The sequence below is a fragment of the Dromaius novaehollandiae genome, chromosome W (assembly GCF_036370855.1).
Source record: "Dromaius novaehollandiae isolate bDroNov1 chromosome W, bDroNov1.hap1, whole genome shotgun sequence".
Lineage (NCBI taxonomy): Eukaryota > Metazoa > Chordata > Aves > Casuariiformes > Dromaiidae > Dromaius > Dromaius novaehollandiae.
This window is the reverse complement of record NC_088130.1, coordinates 45,919,618-45,937,015: the sequence shown is the minus strand read 5'-3', so window position 1 is coordinate 45,937,015 and position 17,398 is coordinate 45,919,618. Positions and strand designations below refer to the sequence as shown.

At 44.0% G+C, this 17,398-nt stretch overlaps 1 protein-coding gene across 3 annotated transcripts in view; it reads left to right on the top strand.

The window, feature by feature from the left end:
* The window catches only part of LOC112987066 (serine incorporator 5), a 41,693-nt gene that overhangs the window by 16,395 nt on the left and 7,900 nt on the right, over positions 1-17,398 (top strand). For all 3 annotated transcript variants that reach the window (XM_064500872.1, XM_064500871.1, XM_064500870.1), the window contains exons 3-9: positions 4,395-4,573; positions 4,863-4,945; positions 8,030-8,123; positions 9,756-9,967; positions 10,805-10,900; positions 13,813-13,939; positions 14,663-14,729. In XM_064500872.1, coding sequence (XP_064356942.1) covers positions 4,395-4,573; positions 4,863-4,945; positions 8,030-8,123; positions 9,756-9,967; positions 10,805-10,900; positions 13,813-13,939; positions 14,663-14,729 — 858 coding nt within the window. The remainder of the gene's footprint in view (positions 1-4,394; positions 4,574-4,862; positions 4,946-8,029; positions 8,124-9,755; positions 9,968-10,804; positions 10,901-13,812; positions 13,940-14,662; positions 14,730-17,398) is intronic.

Here is a 17,398-nt window from a genome sequence, read left to right as displayed (position 1 = left end):
TGAGGGCCTAGTACTGTGTGATGAGCCTTAAGAATTGAAGAAAGAAAGGACACTGTCTTTCTGGAGAGATTTTTCTATGTTCTTTTCAGGCTTCTTCCCTCTCCCCTGAGCTGCTCCTGTGTATATAGGACACCATGGGAGAGAGGCCTGGAGGGCCAAATTATGAAAAATATTGAAAGAAGTCAAGTCATTTGTGTTTTATGTCTGGGGGAAAAGCAAGAAGCAGTGGAGGGATAGTAAGATGATTTTGGCCAGGAAAAAGGTCTGAGTATTAGTGTGCGGAATAGATTTCAGAGGAGCAAGGTTGTGTCTCAAGGAAAAAGATGGGGTACAACATGAATCAAGACAAGGAAACAAAGCAGGACCCAACCTGAGGAAGGACTTCTATGCCTGGGTCCATATGTATTTTTTGCAGTTATGCCAGTTGGTTGAAGAACAGGTATTGCTTTACCCTCAAACATTCTGTTGAATGTTGTGTTTCACAGGGTTTGAAAGAATAATTGGGGGAAAAAGAGAGAGAGAATTGTTTTGGTTTGTCAAAACAGTATTTTGATTTATTTTTCTTAATAAAAGGTGCTTGAAAACTAGTGAGTTTATCCTGAAAGTATCAATGTCTCAAATAATGAAAGAAAATCAGAAAGAGGTATTCAGGAGAATAAACTCCAGTGAAACCAAGTCCACTTGTGTCAAAGCATTTCAGTTTTAGAGGGTTATGTGTTCAGGCAGAGCATGCTTTCTGACTTTTTTCTGCAGCCAGATTTAGGTCTTGGTCCTTAACTGCATTACAGTGTGTTAAAACAAATTTGCCAGAATTTTTTTTTTTTTTAATGAAGCTGTCCATTGCCTATTTCTTGTAAGAATTCAGCTACATATGCAAGATGGCATACGTTTTGAGCAGATGGGCTTTTGTCTTTCTATTCCCTTTCTTAGCTAGTCAAGACGGGTGGTTTTACCTGTTCTTCCTCTTTGTCCCTGCAGCCACGTACACATTTTCTTTTATGTCTTCCCTACCCTTTTCTATCACAAATTTCATTTGCCACGTTCTCCCTGTGTTTGATGAGGACATCCAGATTAAAGCAGTCCGGTTTCTCTGACCCTTTAGTCCTATTCAGACACGGTTTTCCCCTGCTGTTCTCCGCGATGCCGTTTCTTGCAGTCCTGCACTCACAGGGCTGGGTACCGGTGGTCCTGGCTCAGCGGTGGCTGGCACCCGGGAGCTGCGTGGCCGTGTTGGCTCAGAGCCACACGCTGTTATTTGGGGTGCCAGCACAAGCAGTGAGGGCAAAACAAGTTTAGGATGGTCTGTACCTGCTCGTGTGGATCCAGCCATTGCAGCAAAGGGCTTCGCGCTCCGAAAATTGCTGATTTGCCCTGATAACGTTGTTGCTAACGCAGCTGTGGAGGCATTAATGTCCTGCGAGCAGACACAGTTCCTGGGTAAGATGCTTTGTCTCCCGCTTGCAGGCCAAAGAATTCAGATTATGTTGCTTTTAAAAACATAAAGGTAAATATTTCTCTGTATCGAGCTTGCGAAATAACCAATCCATGAGTTTATGAGCTGGCAGAACGACTCAGCAGAGGGAGAGCGTAGCGGCGCCTGCGCTGGGCAGGCTGCGAGGTGGACGGTGCGGTTGGAGTGGCCCGACGGCTGCACGGGGACAGCCGGGCACAGCGAGGGCTGGCGCGAGGCAGTATGCTGGACCTGGCCTACGGGACTTGCATCCGTGGCAGCAACAGAGGCTCGTCTTGGGCTGAGAGGGTCGCGCAACCATACAGCCGGTCCCAAATTACCTCTCCCAACCAGAAGTAGAGTTTTGAAAAGTCGCTTTTGTCTCTTTTGACTTTCAGTGATTGAGAGCCCACATAAGCCTTGATGAATCGTTTCCGGCAGCAGATGACCCTCTGGTGAAAGCATGCCCTTTTCCTTAGAGCAGCCCTTCTGTGCCCAGCCTTGTGCTCACGTTTATCATCTGCCAGGCCCCCAAGGGTTTGCTTTTCTTCATGTTTTGTTACTTCAGGATCACTGGTCTCAGAAAGGGGTGTTCAATCCCACAGGGCCACGTGGCCATCATTTATGAGTACGTAAGGGTTGTGCGTGCTCCATAATGGCTGAGCTCTTTGTTTGTGCGGGCACAAACTCGGCTATTGTTCTTGTGAATCCATCCATTCTCTGTCAGCCTGATCTGTAAGGAAATTACTACAGAATGGAAAAAAGTACGTAGGGTCAGAAAATCCCTTCAAGATCTCAGAAACCTACACAATTAAAGAAGTTACAGTTTACCATTTACAGCTACCTGGAGATCTGTTTTTAATTAGCTAGTTGATTAATCAAGTTCCATGGTATTTTTTGTTTTCTTCTTTAAGTCCCATAATCAAAATGCTGTTTGGTACCAAGTTCAGGTCTTACAGAAATGCATCCGCTTACAAACAAACATCTCAGAAATACTGTTTAGTTCAATGTGATGTGCCTTTTAAATCTGTGTTGCTTGATGGCAATTATAAGCAAAGAATTGAAAAGAATTAATAAACTGATTGCTCTCCCTGGCATTTCTGGGGCATTGGTAGTGTTTTCATTTTTTCAGTCAATCCATTTACTCTTTCTGAATGCTGGCAGAGTCTGACATTTCCCTTGTGTTTCAAGACTGAGGAAAGGTGTTGCTGATGGTTCAGGTGGTTTCTCAGGAGCTCTCTAATAATTCTTGAATGCAAGTAAGTTGGACGGACTCGCTTATTGTGCAGCTTAAGCAGCGCTACTGATCCTTGAGTTACTTCTAGGAGAGTATCTCAGCATGGTGCAACTTGAATCCATTTTTCTAATGTGACACAGCTGCTTTGAAACCTCCTGCTTTTTATCTTCCCATCTGGTTGTAGCCCACCTAGGACCAGCCCTGTATTATAGTTCAGTTTTTCCTCTGTTTCTGTACACTTAGCAAGCAAACGTTTTAACTCTGTGTTGTCACGAGCTGCTAAAATGCCTACTCTTTGGGGGTGACTGCCGAAAAGGTGGTTGGACTTCTGACTGGCTTTGGTTATTAGCAATTGTGGGAAGCGTGCACCTTGGGCTAAAGGAAGCACGCTGTCTGAGCCTGGCAGCTGGGACCCAACGGTTTACATGTTTGTTCCCCATTTCCTGCTCGCAGAGGGCTTTCCACCCCGCGGGGAGCTCTGTCTCACCGTTTGTTCTGCAGCCCTGCCTGTGCTTTCCCTTTCCTGTTTTCATGTATTTACCTGTCTGCGGAAAGAAGTGAAGGCTGGTATTTTTTTTTTTCCTTCTTTCTTGTAAATGTTCATGGATGGTGTTGCCTACAATCTTTGCATATTTTTCTTATGTGAAATCTGCCCTGGCTGAATGCTTTCTGAAACTTTGATTCCCGTTTCATCTCCCCAAGTTACCTATTTGTACAGTGTTTTGTCCTGGCATGCATCGTCTTCTGCCTCCTGTGCAGGTAACCATGATGAATTTTAAAGGCTTTGATGTGTTGCTCTACTAGTCTCACCAGCTTCAGCTGAGGGGTTGTTAGCATACAGGGAGGCCTTTACTTCTTTGAGATGACCAGTGGCTTTCTAATTAAATGCTTCTATTTCTGAGCAGCTCAACAGCTCCCTGGCTGTGAGGGCAAGGGGGGCTTGGCGTCACGAGGATGCCGCACATGCCGGGATCCTGGACACAGAAACCTGCTTTTTGAGCGTTCAGTGTCACGTCCATGTGCTGAAACAGAGGCCAAAATGTGCGGCTGTTTGCTTTCCTCTTACACCACCGGCAAGGCCTCAAAGGCAAATATTTAATGAGTCGAGAAAAAGGTGGAATTTTCCTACCTCTCTGCTAATTTAAAAAAAAATCAGGGCAACTGGCCCAACGCCCTTTCCGAAGCTGCGGTGGAGGAGAGAGGAGCTGCTGCTCCCGTGCCGTTTGGGCACGCTTCAGTGTGCGTTTCTGGTGATGGCAATGCGAGGCAGAGCTTCCTGCCCCGCGCCCCCGGCCCCGGCCCCTCGTGCTGAGAGAGCCGCCAGCACGGCTCCGCGGGAGCGGGGTGATTGGCAAGACCAGGGCGTTTTGTTGTGAAGCGTGCGAGGAAGGAGCGGGTTCCCGGGGCGCGGGAATGGGCGGTGAGGGGTGGCTTACGCCAGCGGAGGCGAAGGAAAGGTAGGTGGGCTTGTACCCGGAGCGCGGGAAAGGGGTTGGCAGCTGAGGCTCTGGAAAACTCCAGGCACTTGTGTTTTACATGATGTTATGTCCCGTGAACCGTTAAGTCCAGGCTGAGGGGTAACCACAGTGAAAGGTGCTAATGTTAGATGAAGCCAGTGAAATATTGGTGGTGCAAAGGCTGATGTAGGCTTGGTTACCGGGAGCCCTGCGTTCGCCCTAATGGCTTGTAACTTGCTGTGCTTTCCAGATCCCTTTCTACGAGCAGCTGTGCAAGGGCATTCAGGCGGGAGACATGTGCGAGAAGCTGGTGGGGTACTCTGCCGTGTACAAAGTCTGTTTTGGAATGGCCTGTTTCTTCTTTCTCTTCTTCTTGTTCACTATCAAAATAAACAACAGCAAAAGCTGCCGAGCCTACGTTCATAACGGGTGAGTATTTGGTTGCTTGCCAAATTTCCATGCCTCTTTCTGGATTGGTTTTGCCTATTTTCCAGTTGGGTGTAGTATGGGGGGAGGAGGGGAAAGAGGAGTTGATTTTACTGCTTCTGTGAGATATAACACAGTCAAGTACAAATTAACTTAAATGACAATCAGCCAACACAGGTTGATTCTCTCTTACTTAAGAGTTGGGCTTTAAATAGAGATTTCTTATGGTACTTGAGTTGTTAATTGCTATTATAACCAGATGACTTCTCTTTTTTCTTTTTTTCTCATCCAGATTCTGGTTTATTAAGCTTATACTTCTGGCAGCAATGTGCTCAGGAGCCTTCTTCATTCCTGATCAGGACACTTTTCTCAATGGTACAACCTTCTTATCTTGTTATGGTGTGCTTCTCTGTACCGCTTCGTGAGCGCTTATAGACCCTAAAGGCCTGAACAGCATAAGCGTTGCTGTGTTTCTGTAAGTAAAGCCAGGACTTTTGTGACCGCTGAAGGCAGAGGCCCGTGCGTGTCTGGCTTGGCGGGCCAGCGCTGTTGCGGTGCAGCTGTGGGGGCTGCGATGTGCAGTGACGGGGTGCACGGTGCTCCGAGGGGGCACGGTGACCGGCAGGGCACCCGTGCTGCCTGTCCTCAAAGCTGCAAAGACGCTTGGGGCCTAGTTAGCTTTAGAGCAGGTAGCGTGAATCTAATAACATGAAATTAGACTTCTTGTGGAGCATTGTAAACCCACTGTTGAGAATCCCGTGCCTGAAGCATTTCCGATTTCAAAAGACAGGCTGGCCCCAGTCAGCCCCACTGGTGTGGGCCAGGTGCTCCGGAGGCGTTCTCTTAACTGGGCTCATACTAAGTAACAGCTCTGGAGAAGACTTCTCACAGGCCTCTTGGGAGTTAGGGGCAAAAATACTGATGATACCGAGATGAGCTGGTTGCCGGGTGTTTGTAAGCCCTATAAGCTTCGGAGTCTGCGGGCAGGTGAAAGGCTCCGTAATCCAGCAGAGAAGCTGCCTCTGCTGGGAAGATGCCACCTGAGGCAATTCCAGCTGTGCTGCCTGTGCACCAGCAGCAGAGGGAAGGGACCGTGTGGTCAGGGTCGCCGCCACAGCTTCCCTGAGCGAGGAGAGCCCTGTTGTCTTGGGGACCTCTGGGCTGAGATTGCCTGATGTAAACAGGAAATGTCAGAATTTGTTTTGGAGGATGTTAGTTTCCATGATGTCTTCTGCTGCAAGGCTCCTGCCGTTTTACCTCAGCTCCATGCTCCTCAGAAGGCTTCTGGGCCTCTTTATTCACTGCTATGGCCGAGGGGGGGGGGGGGGGGGGGGGAGGAATAACCTGCTGCACTGCCAGAGCGCTCTGCTTTTCTACAACCTGCTAAATTTTTGCATTAGCGGCTTTCGACTCCTCTGTGAGTAACAAAACTAATGGAGCCTGACTTGGAGCCTTTCTTCTGCGTGGGTTTTCTTGATGGCCGATAGCTCCACTGCTCCTCGGTGCTCGCTCAGCCAGGGCAGGCCACGGTTTGGGCCATCGGCTGCCTGCTTCTACAAAAACCTGCTGGACCTGTTTGTTTTTGACACCCATCTCCTCTTTTAAAACTGCTCAGGTATTTAAAAAGAGGAAGAGAAGGGAGTAATACGAGGTGAAGTGAGGGGCTGCTTATCCCTATTCCTTTTCTCCAGTAAATTATGAGTTGGCCATATGTTCTTGTCCTTAATGTCTGCTCACTGGCTGGATTAGAAAGGTGTAATGGTTTAATACATTGCACTCACGGGTAACTGAGACTCCCTCTTGTCTTCCCAAGCAACCCTTTGCATGGCAAAAAATGTTCCAGAACTAAGGTGCCCAGGGAAGGAGGGAATGGAGCTTGGGGGGCTGGTCAGGGAACCGCTGTTCTCTGTCTTCACACTAGGTAGACTGGAGCTGAGAAACAATTTTCCTTACACAAATTAGTTCTTGACTTTTCTCTGTAAAGCAGTGTGCTGTATATGGTGCTAGACTGTCCTCCAGGAAGCCCTTCAGTGCAAGATTCACAGAGGGTTGCCAGGTTTTATTTTCCCTTATTTTTTTTTTCCCCTCCTGTCTAGAAACTTCCAGTGTCTTTTTTTTTCCCCTTACCAAAGAACACTCTTGGAGCAGTCTCCTCTCTGTTTCCCTGTTTTTTCTAAAAATAAAAAATTCCCCCTGCCATGATTCCCACACTCAGCAGCACTTTGTTGATCATGGAGGGAGGGGTATTATGTGCACATACTAGGCTTGCATGGGCTCTAGTGTCAAATCCGCACTAGTGCCATTAACCTTATCTACGGCGGCTTTGTAAAACATCCTGAAGTATCCTGCCTGTAGCTGTGTGAGATCCTTACAGGGAGTCTGGCTGTTTAATTACTCACTCCATCGGTGGTCTGTCGTTCCTATTGTGCCTCTCCCAAACACACATGCACTCCCTGTTCCCTGATTTTTCTTTTTTTAAAAAAGCAGCATGCTCATTCAGTGAATACAATAGATTTTGCAAAACAAGAAAAATGTCATTTTTGCCTGCTTTCAGTCAAACAATGAACTTATGGTGCAGTCAAAAAAAATCTCTACGTCTTCTGCTAAGCATAACATGTTGACTGTTCTGTTATTCCACTTTGCTTCCACGAGCTTTTTTCAAAAGGAAAATACAATGTTAGGCTATGGCAGGACTTTGCTAATGCACTTCCTCAGTCAGTCTTCACTGAAATTTGCTGAATAGCTAGAGTCACTTATAGGTTGCATACTACACAGTGTTACAAACTGTATATGCAGCTAAACATTTCAATAGGTATCTATATTTACTCAGAGACTTTTGAAGTTGTGCATGAGGTGTTTGTTATCCAAAGCACCAAACAGTGATCCAGATACATGTAGGTCAATAGTTAAGTAGTCAAATACCCTGAATACCAAGTGTTCTCATTTCTCTGGGAGCAGCTCAGGACAGAGCACGTGTAAATAGATGAGCATGTAAATAGAGGAGCGAGCCCCACCTTTATTTCTCTGTGGTGCTAGGATCTGGAGGGGAAGGAATTGCCATTTTTAGTGCTGGGTTCCAGGACCTTGCAATTTCAGGGTTTAGACTTCCATGAAATGCTTTCAGGGCTTTTTTTTTCTCCTCACATCACAAATAAAGGTTTCAGTATTTTATGTCTGAATATAGCAACTTTGTCTCCACAGAAGTTCTTTAGGTTAAGGAATCTCAGTATGTGTCCTAAAAGGCTTTTTTTGAAGGTGTAGCAGGTTACAAGCTGAATTCATCAGGCAACTATTCTTGGGTTAGCTGACCTGGCCTTTCAGCTGAAATATCTCATCTGCAGCATCTGTGGGGTTGAGTTATTCAGACTGTGTAATGGCTTCATTGCATGGACAATAATTCCATTTTCTCTCAAGGGGAAGGCCTTTGTTTGACCTATTTTCTGCTTGTCTGCCTTGCAGCCTGGCGCTACGTAGGAGCAACAGGAGGCTTCCTTTTCATTGCCATTCAGCTCATCCTGCTTGTTGAGTTTGCACATAAGTGGAATAAAAACTGGTATGTGTTGGGCAAGTAGCTATTTGCATAATATGTCATTTGTGAGTCCCCCAGAATCTCTTGGAACAAAGCATTCAAAAGTTGTGTGGATGCAATTTCTGAGAAGATAGTTTAATATCAATATTTAGAGCTGTGCATCTTTGCTTCACCCACTTTCCTCCTTCCCCAGTGGAAATGTTTCTTCCTTATTCGTTTCTACCCTCTGCTGCTTCATTCTTACCCTGAATTGTTCTGCTTCCAGTAAGCAGTGGTGTGCAAAGGGATGTGAAGACCCCTCATTTTAAGTTGCTTCAGTTCTGCATGAAAACACACCTGCTAAGACACAGAATTGTACAAGAGAATAAAACTGGATTGCTAAACACAGCAGTGAGACTGTGCACAGTGATATAAACCAGTAAATCCTATTTTTCGGTTTGAGCTTAATACACATCAAATGACTTTTTTAAAACATAAAAGTGGCTCCTTTTTCTGCTTTCATTTAACTATGCAAGATTCTGTTATCAACCCACTTACACTCTGTTTTGGCATTGATTTAATTTCTGGTGTGAGTACATTTGATATTACCTTCTTTTAGCTCTTAGCCTCTCATCATGCATTAAAATATGTAAATTGTTCTCCCACATATATGCATTAACTTATGCTTCCCTCTCTTCCCCCCTTTCCTTTCTCCTGTTTCTTTTAGTCTGTTCCTCTACAATCTTTGCTACCTTCTCTTATTCCAGTTAGTGCACTGACTACTAAGGAAGATTTTTACAAATCCCTGGACTTTGTAAGATACGTGTTTATAGAGGAGGAGATGAGAGCTCCTTACACCACAGCTATTTTTACTGTTAATTAATTGCTCCAGCTGCTTTTCTGTGGGTGAGAGATTTCCAGCAGCAGCATTTAATTTTGGCACAATCTACATTAGTTACTCTTTTCTAATATCATGCTACCACAGCAAAAGTCAACCCTCCACACGCCAAAAAAACCCTTTATGCCTGAACAGTCTTTCTTTGTTGGTGAAAGAAGAAAAAACTGATCTTTGCAAGGGGTATTTGGGAAGGAAGGTGAAGAGAGAAAACAAGACAGGCAACACTATCTTGGGAAAGGTAGTGGGATAGAACCAAATAAAGAGGAGGCTTTAGGGGGGAATGGGTAGTAAAACTGTCAAGGTAGCACATGGAGGAAGAAGAGAGGCAGCGCTGAACAAGGGCTTTCCAGTGCTTGTGTGAAAAATATCACTAACAGGCTGAGCCTGCGGCACTCCAACGTCCTGCTGAGAAAATCCCTGTTGTGTTGAGCTGAGATGCACTGAGCTGCCAGCAAGTCTGACAGGCTAATCGGCGTGGCTGGGAGTTCTCGGAATCAGGCTAGGCTATAATTATGGAAATAGCTGGGCTCGATAATATATATGATAAATGCTAATGCTAAGGAATGCTTCCCTCGGTTTCACAAGAGGAACCTTGCAAGGGACTGTGTTGGTATAGTGATACAAGCACTCTCATTGTGCTTGATAATACAGACTATGCAAGTGAGGAGTGTGTTTCTTTTGTTTGTTTGTTTGTTTGTTTGTTTGTTTGTTTGTTTGTTTGTTTTAACTCTGTCAGGGTTGGGGAGAGAAAGATAAGGTACTTGTCTTTGTCTCCTCAGGACTGCTGGCGCAAATCACAAACAGCTCTGGAATGGTTTGCTGGCTCTGGTCACTCTCGTCTTGTACTCCGTTGCAGTGGCAGCCCTGATTGTCATGGCCGTCCTCTACACACGCTCCGAGGGCTGCACGTACAACAAGATCCTCATTGGTGTTAACGGTGGCCTGTGCCTCTTTGTGTCGCTGGTAGCCATATCGCCCTGTGTCCAGAATCGTGAGTGTGCCATCCTCTTTACATCTAGGGTTTCCTGGTGCCTCCACAGTTCACATACCTTGAGACATGTGTTGTGTTTTGGGCAACAAGTCTAATGCTCATATCTGAGATGGTACTTTAGATTTGGTGTCATTCTTGCCCCTGTCCCCGTCATCAGCCCAGCTGCTAAAACCAGAGATGTGAGACGTTTTGAGCATGCTATCAGACAGCCTGTGAAAAAGGCTCACATGCTGAGGGCTGATAATGCACTGAGGAATTACACAACTCTTAAACTGTGGTAACTGTTAAGGTAATAGCTATCAAACACATTCAGCTCTTACCATTTGCTTTCGACCACTTGTGGTGTACCATCCGTAAAGTCTGGGCACGCAAATGAGTTGACAGCAATCAGAAGTCTTGCTCTTTCACCTGTATTTCATGCTTTTCCAGGATATTTTACATGTGCTGTTGGTATGTTTCAGTCATTGGACCAGGAAATAGGAGTAATTCCAGTGGCTCCAAAACAAATCTTGCAGGCAAATAAAACTCTCATGGCAGCCTGTCAGTAGTTTTTGGAAAGCTGGTGCTTTTGGCTAGAGCAGAGGGGTGATTCCTTACGTGGAAATCTTAATGCCTTTCTAAAACAGCCAGCAGAACTAAAGAACACTCTTTTCTCTTTACCGACCAGACAAAATCTATCTAAACTGCCTCAAAACTTATGAACTGCTTGCAGTAAAACATAAAGGATGTTCTCCTCTTCTGAAAGATTTTAGTGTACTGTTTTTAAAAGATTTGAATTTCCCTTTCAGTTCGTTAAAACATCTACAAAAATTGTCTCTTGTCCTCTTTCTACTAAAGGCCAACCCCATTCTGGTTTGCTGCAGTCGGGAGTCATCAGCTGCTACGTCATGTACCTCACTTTCTCAGCATTATCCAGCAAGCCTCCAGAAACTAGTAAGCTATCTAGTGCTTTATTTAAATCCTTTGAGACATGCCAAGTATTAAAAGCAAAAAGGTCTTTAGCAAACCTTAGTACTCATGAATTTAGGAGTGCTGGTTTTGAGCTACTCTAGCCTATGAACAAGGAATTGCTAATACTAAAAATAAATCTATGCAGCGTTTAAGAGACCATGCAGTTGGCATCCTCCATGTATCTTAAATGCTTTGGTCTAGGGGAGCTTAACTTACAGCAGGTAGGTTGAATCTAGTGCACCAGAGCCATTCCAGTCTACTTCCCAATGACAGCCTACCCAGAGTCCTGCAGCCTGTCACTCGTGTGGCAAGTGCATGTCCTCATCTAATAGGACATGACTAATATGTAACAGGTCTGGTCTCGTGATGGGGAAAGGGTTGGAACAAATAGTTCGTGAATGCCTCTAGAAGGGGACAGGAGGCCAGCTCCATCCAAAAGGATAGCCACCACTGGGTAGTAGGTCTCTTCCACCCGGGTGGCTTTGTCCTGTTCTTGCCATGCTGGCTGCCAGAGGTGATAGTAAAATAACTTCTTTTCTCCTATAATTGATGTGCTAGGTAGCCTTAGCTCTGGGCTCCTAATGAAACAAAGACTTGAGAGTACCACTTGTCTTTCACTCTGAGAGGGAAAAGTCCTGAAAAAGGTTTTGGAGTTATGTTGCATTTGTTTAAGATGACGCTGTTCTTAACCCAGGGCTCCTGTGCTCCATGTGTGTTCTTACCATTCGCATTGCAAGCCTGGGGTAGGAAACTGCAGAGTTTTAAGTTCTTAATGCTGCAGAAACATAGCAAGACTTTACAAGTGCAACTTTAGCAGTTTCCTTTTCCCAGCTAACCATTAGATTCAGCTATCTGGATGGAGAACATTCTTTGCACTTACAGAAGACTTTCCTGATTCAGATCAATAATGCTAAAACCTCTTCTTTATTATCTCTTAGCTTTTAGTGTTAAATAAGTGAAACAACAATAACTAGAGGAAAGGAAGGCCACTGACAGGAAGGAGTTGGAAGTTTTGCAAACACCTGTCTGCCCATAAGAAAGGGGAGGGGGGCGAAGCATCTCTCATGCTTGTGTACGTGCAAGTATAAACACACATGTATTCCAGAGCTAAGAACCAAAGAGAGAAAATATTTAGGTAGAAGCTTTTACTTATCGAACTTTTATATAAGCAGTGTTTTTCAGTGAATATAAAACTTTATTTAAATGATATCTGAATTGCTCATAAGACTTGATACTTAAAAAAAAGGGGGGGGGAAACAGTGATGCATTGCATTAAATGACTGGTTTCAGGGCATTTTTGCACTTGTGACAGTCAAAGCCTTCAGCAGGTAATTGCTCTGATTGTGCTGGTATGTGTTGTAAATGTGGTTGTTGTATTTGTAAGAGGTGACATCAAGCGTGCTCTGTCAGACCCTCTGCATCAGAGATGCTTTTCCTTGTCTTTAACACAGACCAGAGAGTTCTCCTGGTTTTCATCAGCTCTTAAAGACACTTCTTTCTTACCTTTCTTTGTAATACTCTCACACTGGCCTGTGCAGCTCTTACAGTGACGCATGCTGATATGCTAGAGAATGTGTGGGGCACTGGCACTTGCTAAGGTGTTCCTATGTCCCACAGTCCAGATTTACCACGCCTGTTGACTTATTCTTCAAGCAGGCACCTTCAAATCAGCCCTCTTGCAAACTGGGCAGGGTGCCCAGAGAATGCCTTCAACAAGTATTTATTCGCAACATCCAAAAAACACAGTTGCAAAATGTTTTTAAAAGGCATGAGCAAACAAAAGGGTTTCTGTTTAATATATGGTTATCACGCTGTGCCTTTGCTTCTTGGTGGTAGACATAGCTGGAAGGCGTGCAGGCGATGTCCTACCAGTGTGTGCCTGATAGACCCAAGTGGGAGACTCCACATGTCTCTAGACAAAGCATTCCTTTAAGTCTTGCCTTCCCTTCATTTACACCCACCTCCACACTGTCCCTGTCTTGTGCTGATAAAGCTGTGTGCGCAGCCCTGCAGGCAGCAAGGTCAGGGGGCCTGACTTCAGGTTTATCTTTAACCTGGGTGTAGCCTTTTTTGCGTTTTGCCCTCTGGCCTTACACAAAGTTGTGCTGCCACAATGGAGTACAGTGTGGCTGCTGGAAGGAAGGAGGAGATGGGGACGCAGTTTGCTTAAACAGCATGGGTTCAAAAAGCTCTTGATTGAGATAAGGTGCAGCAGTAATTGCCTGCTTTGGGGGCGAAGCTGGAGGCTACTACTTTGCTCTGCTTTGACCCAAAGCAGACACCAAAAAGCTGAATGCATTTTTGAATGTCAAGGACTAAACTGGTTTCTTTTCAGGAACCTAAAAGCAGTGTTTGCTTAGATATTAAAATAAAATCTTGACTGTAACCAGTGCATCTCTCTTTATTTGGTCTTCTGTATCAGTCTAAGAACAGAGCAGCCACACGTTGCATTTTTTCACTGAGTATGAATTTCATAGCTGTCCTCAAAGACCCCTGCTGAACGATTTTAAAGATTTATGGTCTGCAGTCCATCCTATCTCAGTGTTAGTGGCCTTTTAGTCTTGGGGTAAAGTGCTGGGAAACTTTCAACTTCTTAGTGCATCAGGCAGTCTTTTTCCATGTGCTTGTCTGTTCTGACAAGCAGAAAACTTCAGTGCCCTACTAACTTGCATTTTTGTCCTATCTGAAACACAGAATCTGCCAGCTCAGGTTTACAGAATTTATTCTGTTTGATCTTTCTAAAAGAAGGAAGGAAATGACTGGAATGTCCTTACCTAACGTCTGAACTAATAAAATTATTTTGCTGAAAACGCTCAGTCTGTAAACTCCTTTGAAATACAATGAAATGAGCTTCAGTAATGTTTTTGTTTTTGTTTTGTTTTGTTTTTGTGAAGTCCTGGATGAAAACAATCAGAACATCACAATCTGTGTACCTGAATTTAGCCAAGGGCTGCACAGAGATGAAAACCTCGTTACTGGCCTGGGTACTACCATTCTGTTCTGCTGCATTTTATATTCTTGGTAAGTCTGGGGTTTGCAGTTACCTCCCTGTAAATGCAATGTCATGGTCAGACTAGTTAGGGCTTGCAATAAGCCTGATGCAAACACGGTAACGGCTAGAAATAGAGCAGAATTGAGCTGGAACATTTGTATTGCTACTTAATTTCAGAATGATTAGATGTTTTACCCAAAACATAGAAGCTTCTAATCTGAAGAAACTAGAAAGGATTCTCCCCAGACAGGTACAGTCGTACAAGCAAGTGATTTCCAACAGCTGATATACTGACAGTGCTGGTTGGTAATTGACTCCTGAAAACAGGCTGCTGTGAGTGACCTGCTACTTCACTGGCAAAGCCTTGTCTGAAACGTTAATAAGTGCTCAGCTGAAGTGCTGGCTGTGAAGTTAATGTAAAAGTATCAGTTGCGCCCAGCAGAGGAGAGCCGTTCTGAAACGCAGATTGGAACGATTCACTGTTGTCCCTGGTGTTTGCTGGTGGTAAATTCACCACCTTTCAAGAGTGACCTACTTTTAAGTTTGTGATCGAGTCTGAGTCAGCCAGTGGCTGTCTGTCAGGCTGGTTTCTACTTGTGCAGAACAAACTTTTCACATGCTTAGCATTCGATGCTATATCTGGGCAATTGCTTAGCTCAAAAGCGAGAGTAGACTGCTGTGGTAGTGAAAAATCACCCTTCCAGGTTTATAGTTACACTGCGGGTTTTGACACTATCTTCTTTTGCTCCTAGTTTGACTTCAACAACACGTGCCAGCTCTGAAGCGTTGAGGGGAATATATGCAACACCTGAAACTGAAGTGAGTACTTGCTTCCTCCCACAAGATTTCTGTGCAAACTTCCTTGTACTATTTTCCTCCTGTTGTTTTTAAGACTAACTGAACTGTAATCAGGTAGAGGCAAAAGCTTGTTCGCAGCATGCATGTTATTTGCCTCTGGGTATGGAATTCCAGAATACTTGTTGAGTCCGCACTGGCCCGTCTGCAGCTCTTGCTAGTCCCTTGGAGGTTAATTTATGAACTGAAATAATCTTCCCATTCTTTCTCTCACTTAAGAGAAAAGTCTGCTGGGCACTAAGAAACTATGTAGATAAAGAAGTGTGGGGCATTTTTTTTTTATTTGAACATTTTCAATCATGATTGTGTTTTAAAAGCAGTATTAGTGCTTTTGATCACAGGTTTTTATCTCTTATTTTTATTTCCACACCTAATTATCATCTTTCTTTTCACCTGCAATTTCACCTCAGATTATTTTTTTGTCCCTATTTTCTTCAACACATGCACCTTCATTCTACCTGCTTATTTCTTTGCCCTACTTACCCTGGGAAAACCCCTATATGCTGGGAGACGATCCTGTTTTTGCTGTGTAGCAGTTATTGCATACATATGCTTGATAGTGTCACACTTTGAAAATATGTATTCTGTTTGGAGAATGCATCTCCATCTCTAGCTCACTTTGCTTTGGTGATATTTTCATCTTCAGTTTTTATTTTTTCAGGCTTTAATCAAAGTTCGAAGTACTTGCAAGCATCCAGAAATGCAGAAGTATCTAATAAAGCTTACATAGCACCTAGTTTAGCATGCACAAGAACTTGCTCTCTGAGTACGCTGCCTATCTGCGTATTGCTCAGGCGCCAGGCTCTGCCTCACTGTTGCACCGACTGCTGTGGTCAGTCACGGAGTGTCGGCCCTTCCCACCCTGCGCTGAGGTGAAGCGAGCGGGGGGGGGAAATTGGAGAGAAAATAGCTGCTCTTCACATGCATCCATTTTCCCCTTTCATTGTTAAGCTGCACAAACTCTTGTTCAAGGACACAGCGACGTGAAGAGCGAGGGTGCAGGGTTGGCATGTAGCCTGTGATACCAAAAAGTGTGTGAAACTGTAGAATGAACAATATTAAAACCCACCTCAGTTCTCTAATTGAGTTTCCTGGATCGCCACTGCTCGATATGCTGCCACAGCGGGGTGTTGCAGCTGAGGAGTCTTTACTGCTAGGGAAATGTATGGTCTATAGCTTCAGGGTTAGCATCCGCTCTGTATCTGCTGCATACAGAGTAGTCGGCCCTGGCTGGTGCAGTTGGAGCTGCCGGCTGGCGGAGGTGGCCTGTTTGCAGAGGAGGTCGAGCTCGTGCACTGCAGCACTTGCCAAGAGGATTATTTCTGGACCATTGGTTTTAAAGAGCGGTACAAGAGCCGTTGAATGTAAATATAAAGAAATGACTGGCAAAGAGCAACTAATTGCATTCTGATTGTCTTCTCTGTGATAAAGGGCCTTTGTCTTCGCACCAGAAATGTAAACATAATTCTGCAGTTGCTTGTATTATACAGAAAGTCTCAGTGTCCAAGCTGAGGACAGTTAGCCATTATGAATGGCTAGTTGTATGTGTGCCAGTGTTGCTAATTGCATCACTGTATGCACAATGACTTAATTTCTGATAAATGCAGCTAAGTTTAAAAATTATTTGGGGGAACCCAGCACTTGTTTCAGAAACCTGATACAGCTGAAAGGAAACTAAACCTAACACTACAATCAGCATAACAGTAGAAAGAACCTGTTAATCTATTGAAACATGAAATAAGATTTTTTTTTAAACTGTCAACCAATCTCTTAGAGTCTTTTTTGTCTTTTCATTAATTTATGAACCCAGAGTACATGTAATCATAGGTATGCATGAGAAAAATGTAATTTGATAGTTCTGTTGGAAATTGAATGTTAAAAGCCTATTACACATTTTCATTTTTTGGATACATTATCAGGCCACAACAAAAATAAACCTCAAAGTGGAATTCTGTCAGAACAAGTAATGTTGGTGATGCGGTACAGAAAGTGCTGCCTTGTACTGTGGTCTGGTGCAGAAAATGCACTTAGTTAAATATTTATTGTACTGTCAGCACCTTTCTTCCCATTTACATTACCACTCAACACAAGAAGTGTCAGACCCATCAGTGACCAATTTCAGCTTTTCTTTTTCTGTTAGCTTAAAAAAAAAAATCCTCATTTAAAAGAAGAGGTAACAACAGTCTTTATTTGTACTCATTCTGGCTCCATTTTGGTACAGAATATGACTACATTTCAGACTTACGATTGTGCAGTTGATTTCCATCCCATCAGCAGGATATCGAAAGTTCCTTGCATCTTCATTTCAGTACGGAAATTTTTATTTAAAAAGCACTTAGATACTAGTTTAAGAAGGTAAGTCCACTCTGAAATATAAATGCACAGCCACTGTAGTGTAGCTTTCCAACCAATTTATCATAGCTTGCTTGCACTGTACTACTACTACCAGTGCTTGATCTTGAATTACGTAAAATGTCTTGATAGAGTCATTCTTAAAGAGTGGTTAATTTGCACCAAGGCTTACTGAGTAGGTTTTAGCAAAACTGAGAAAATGCTGTTGTGAACTACTTGGCTAATCCTAATTTGAGTTTTGTGTTGCTTGGAAATACAAAGTAGATTTTTCCTAAGCTAGT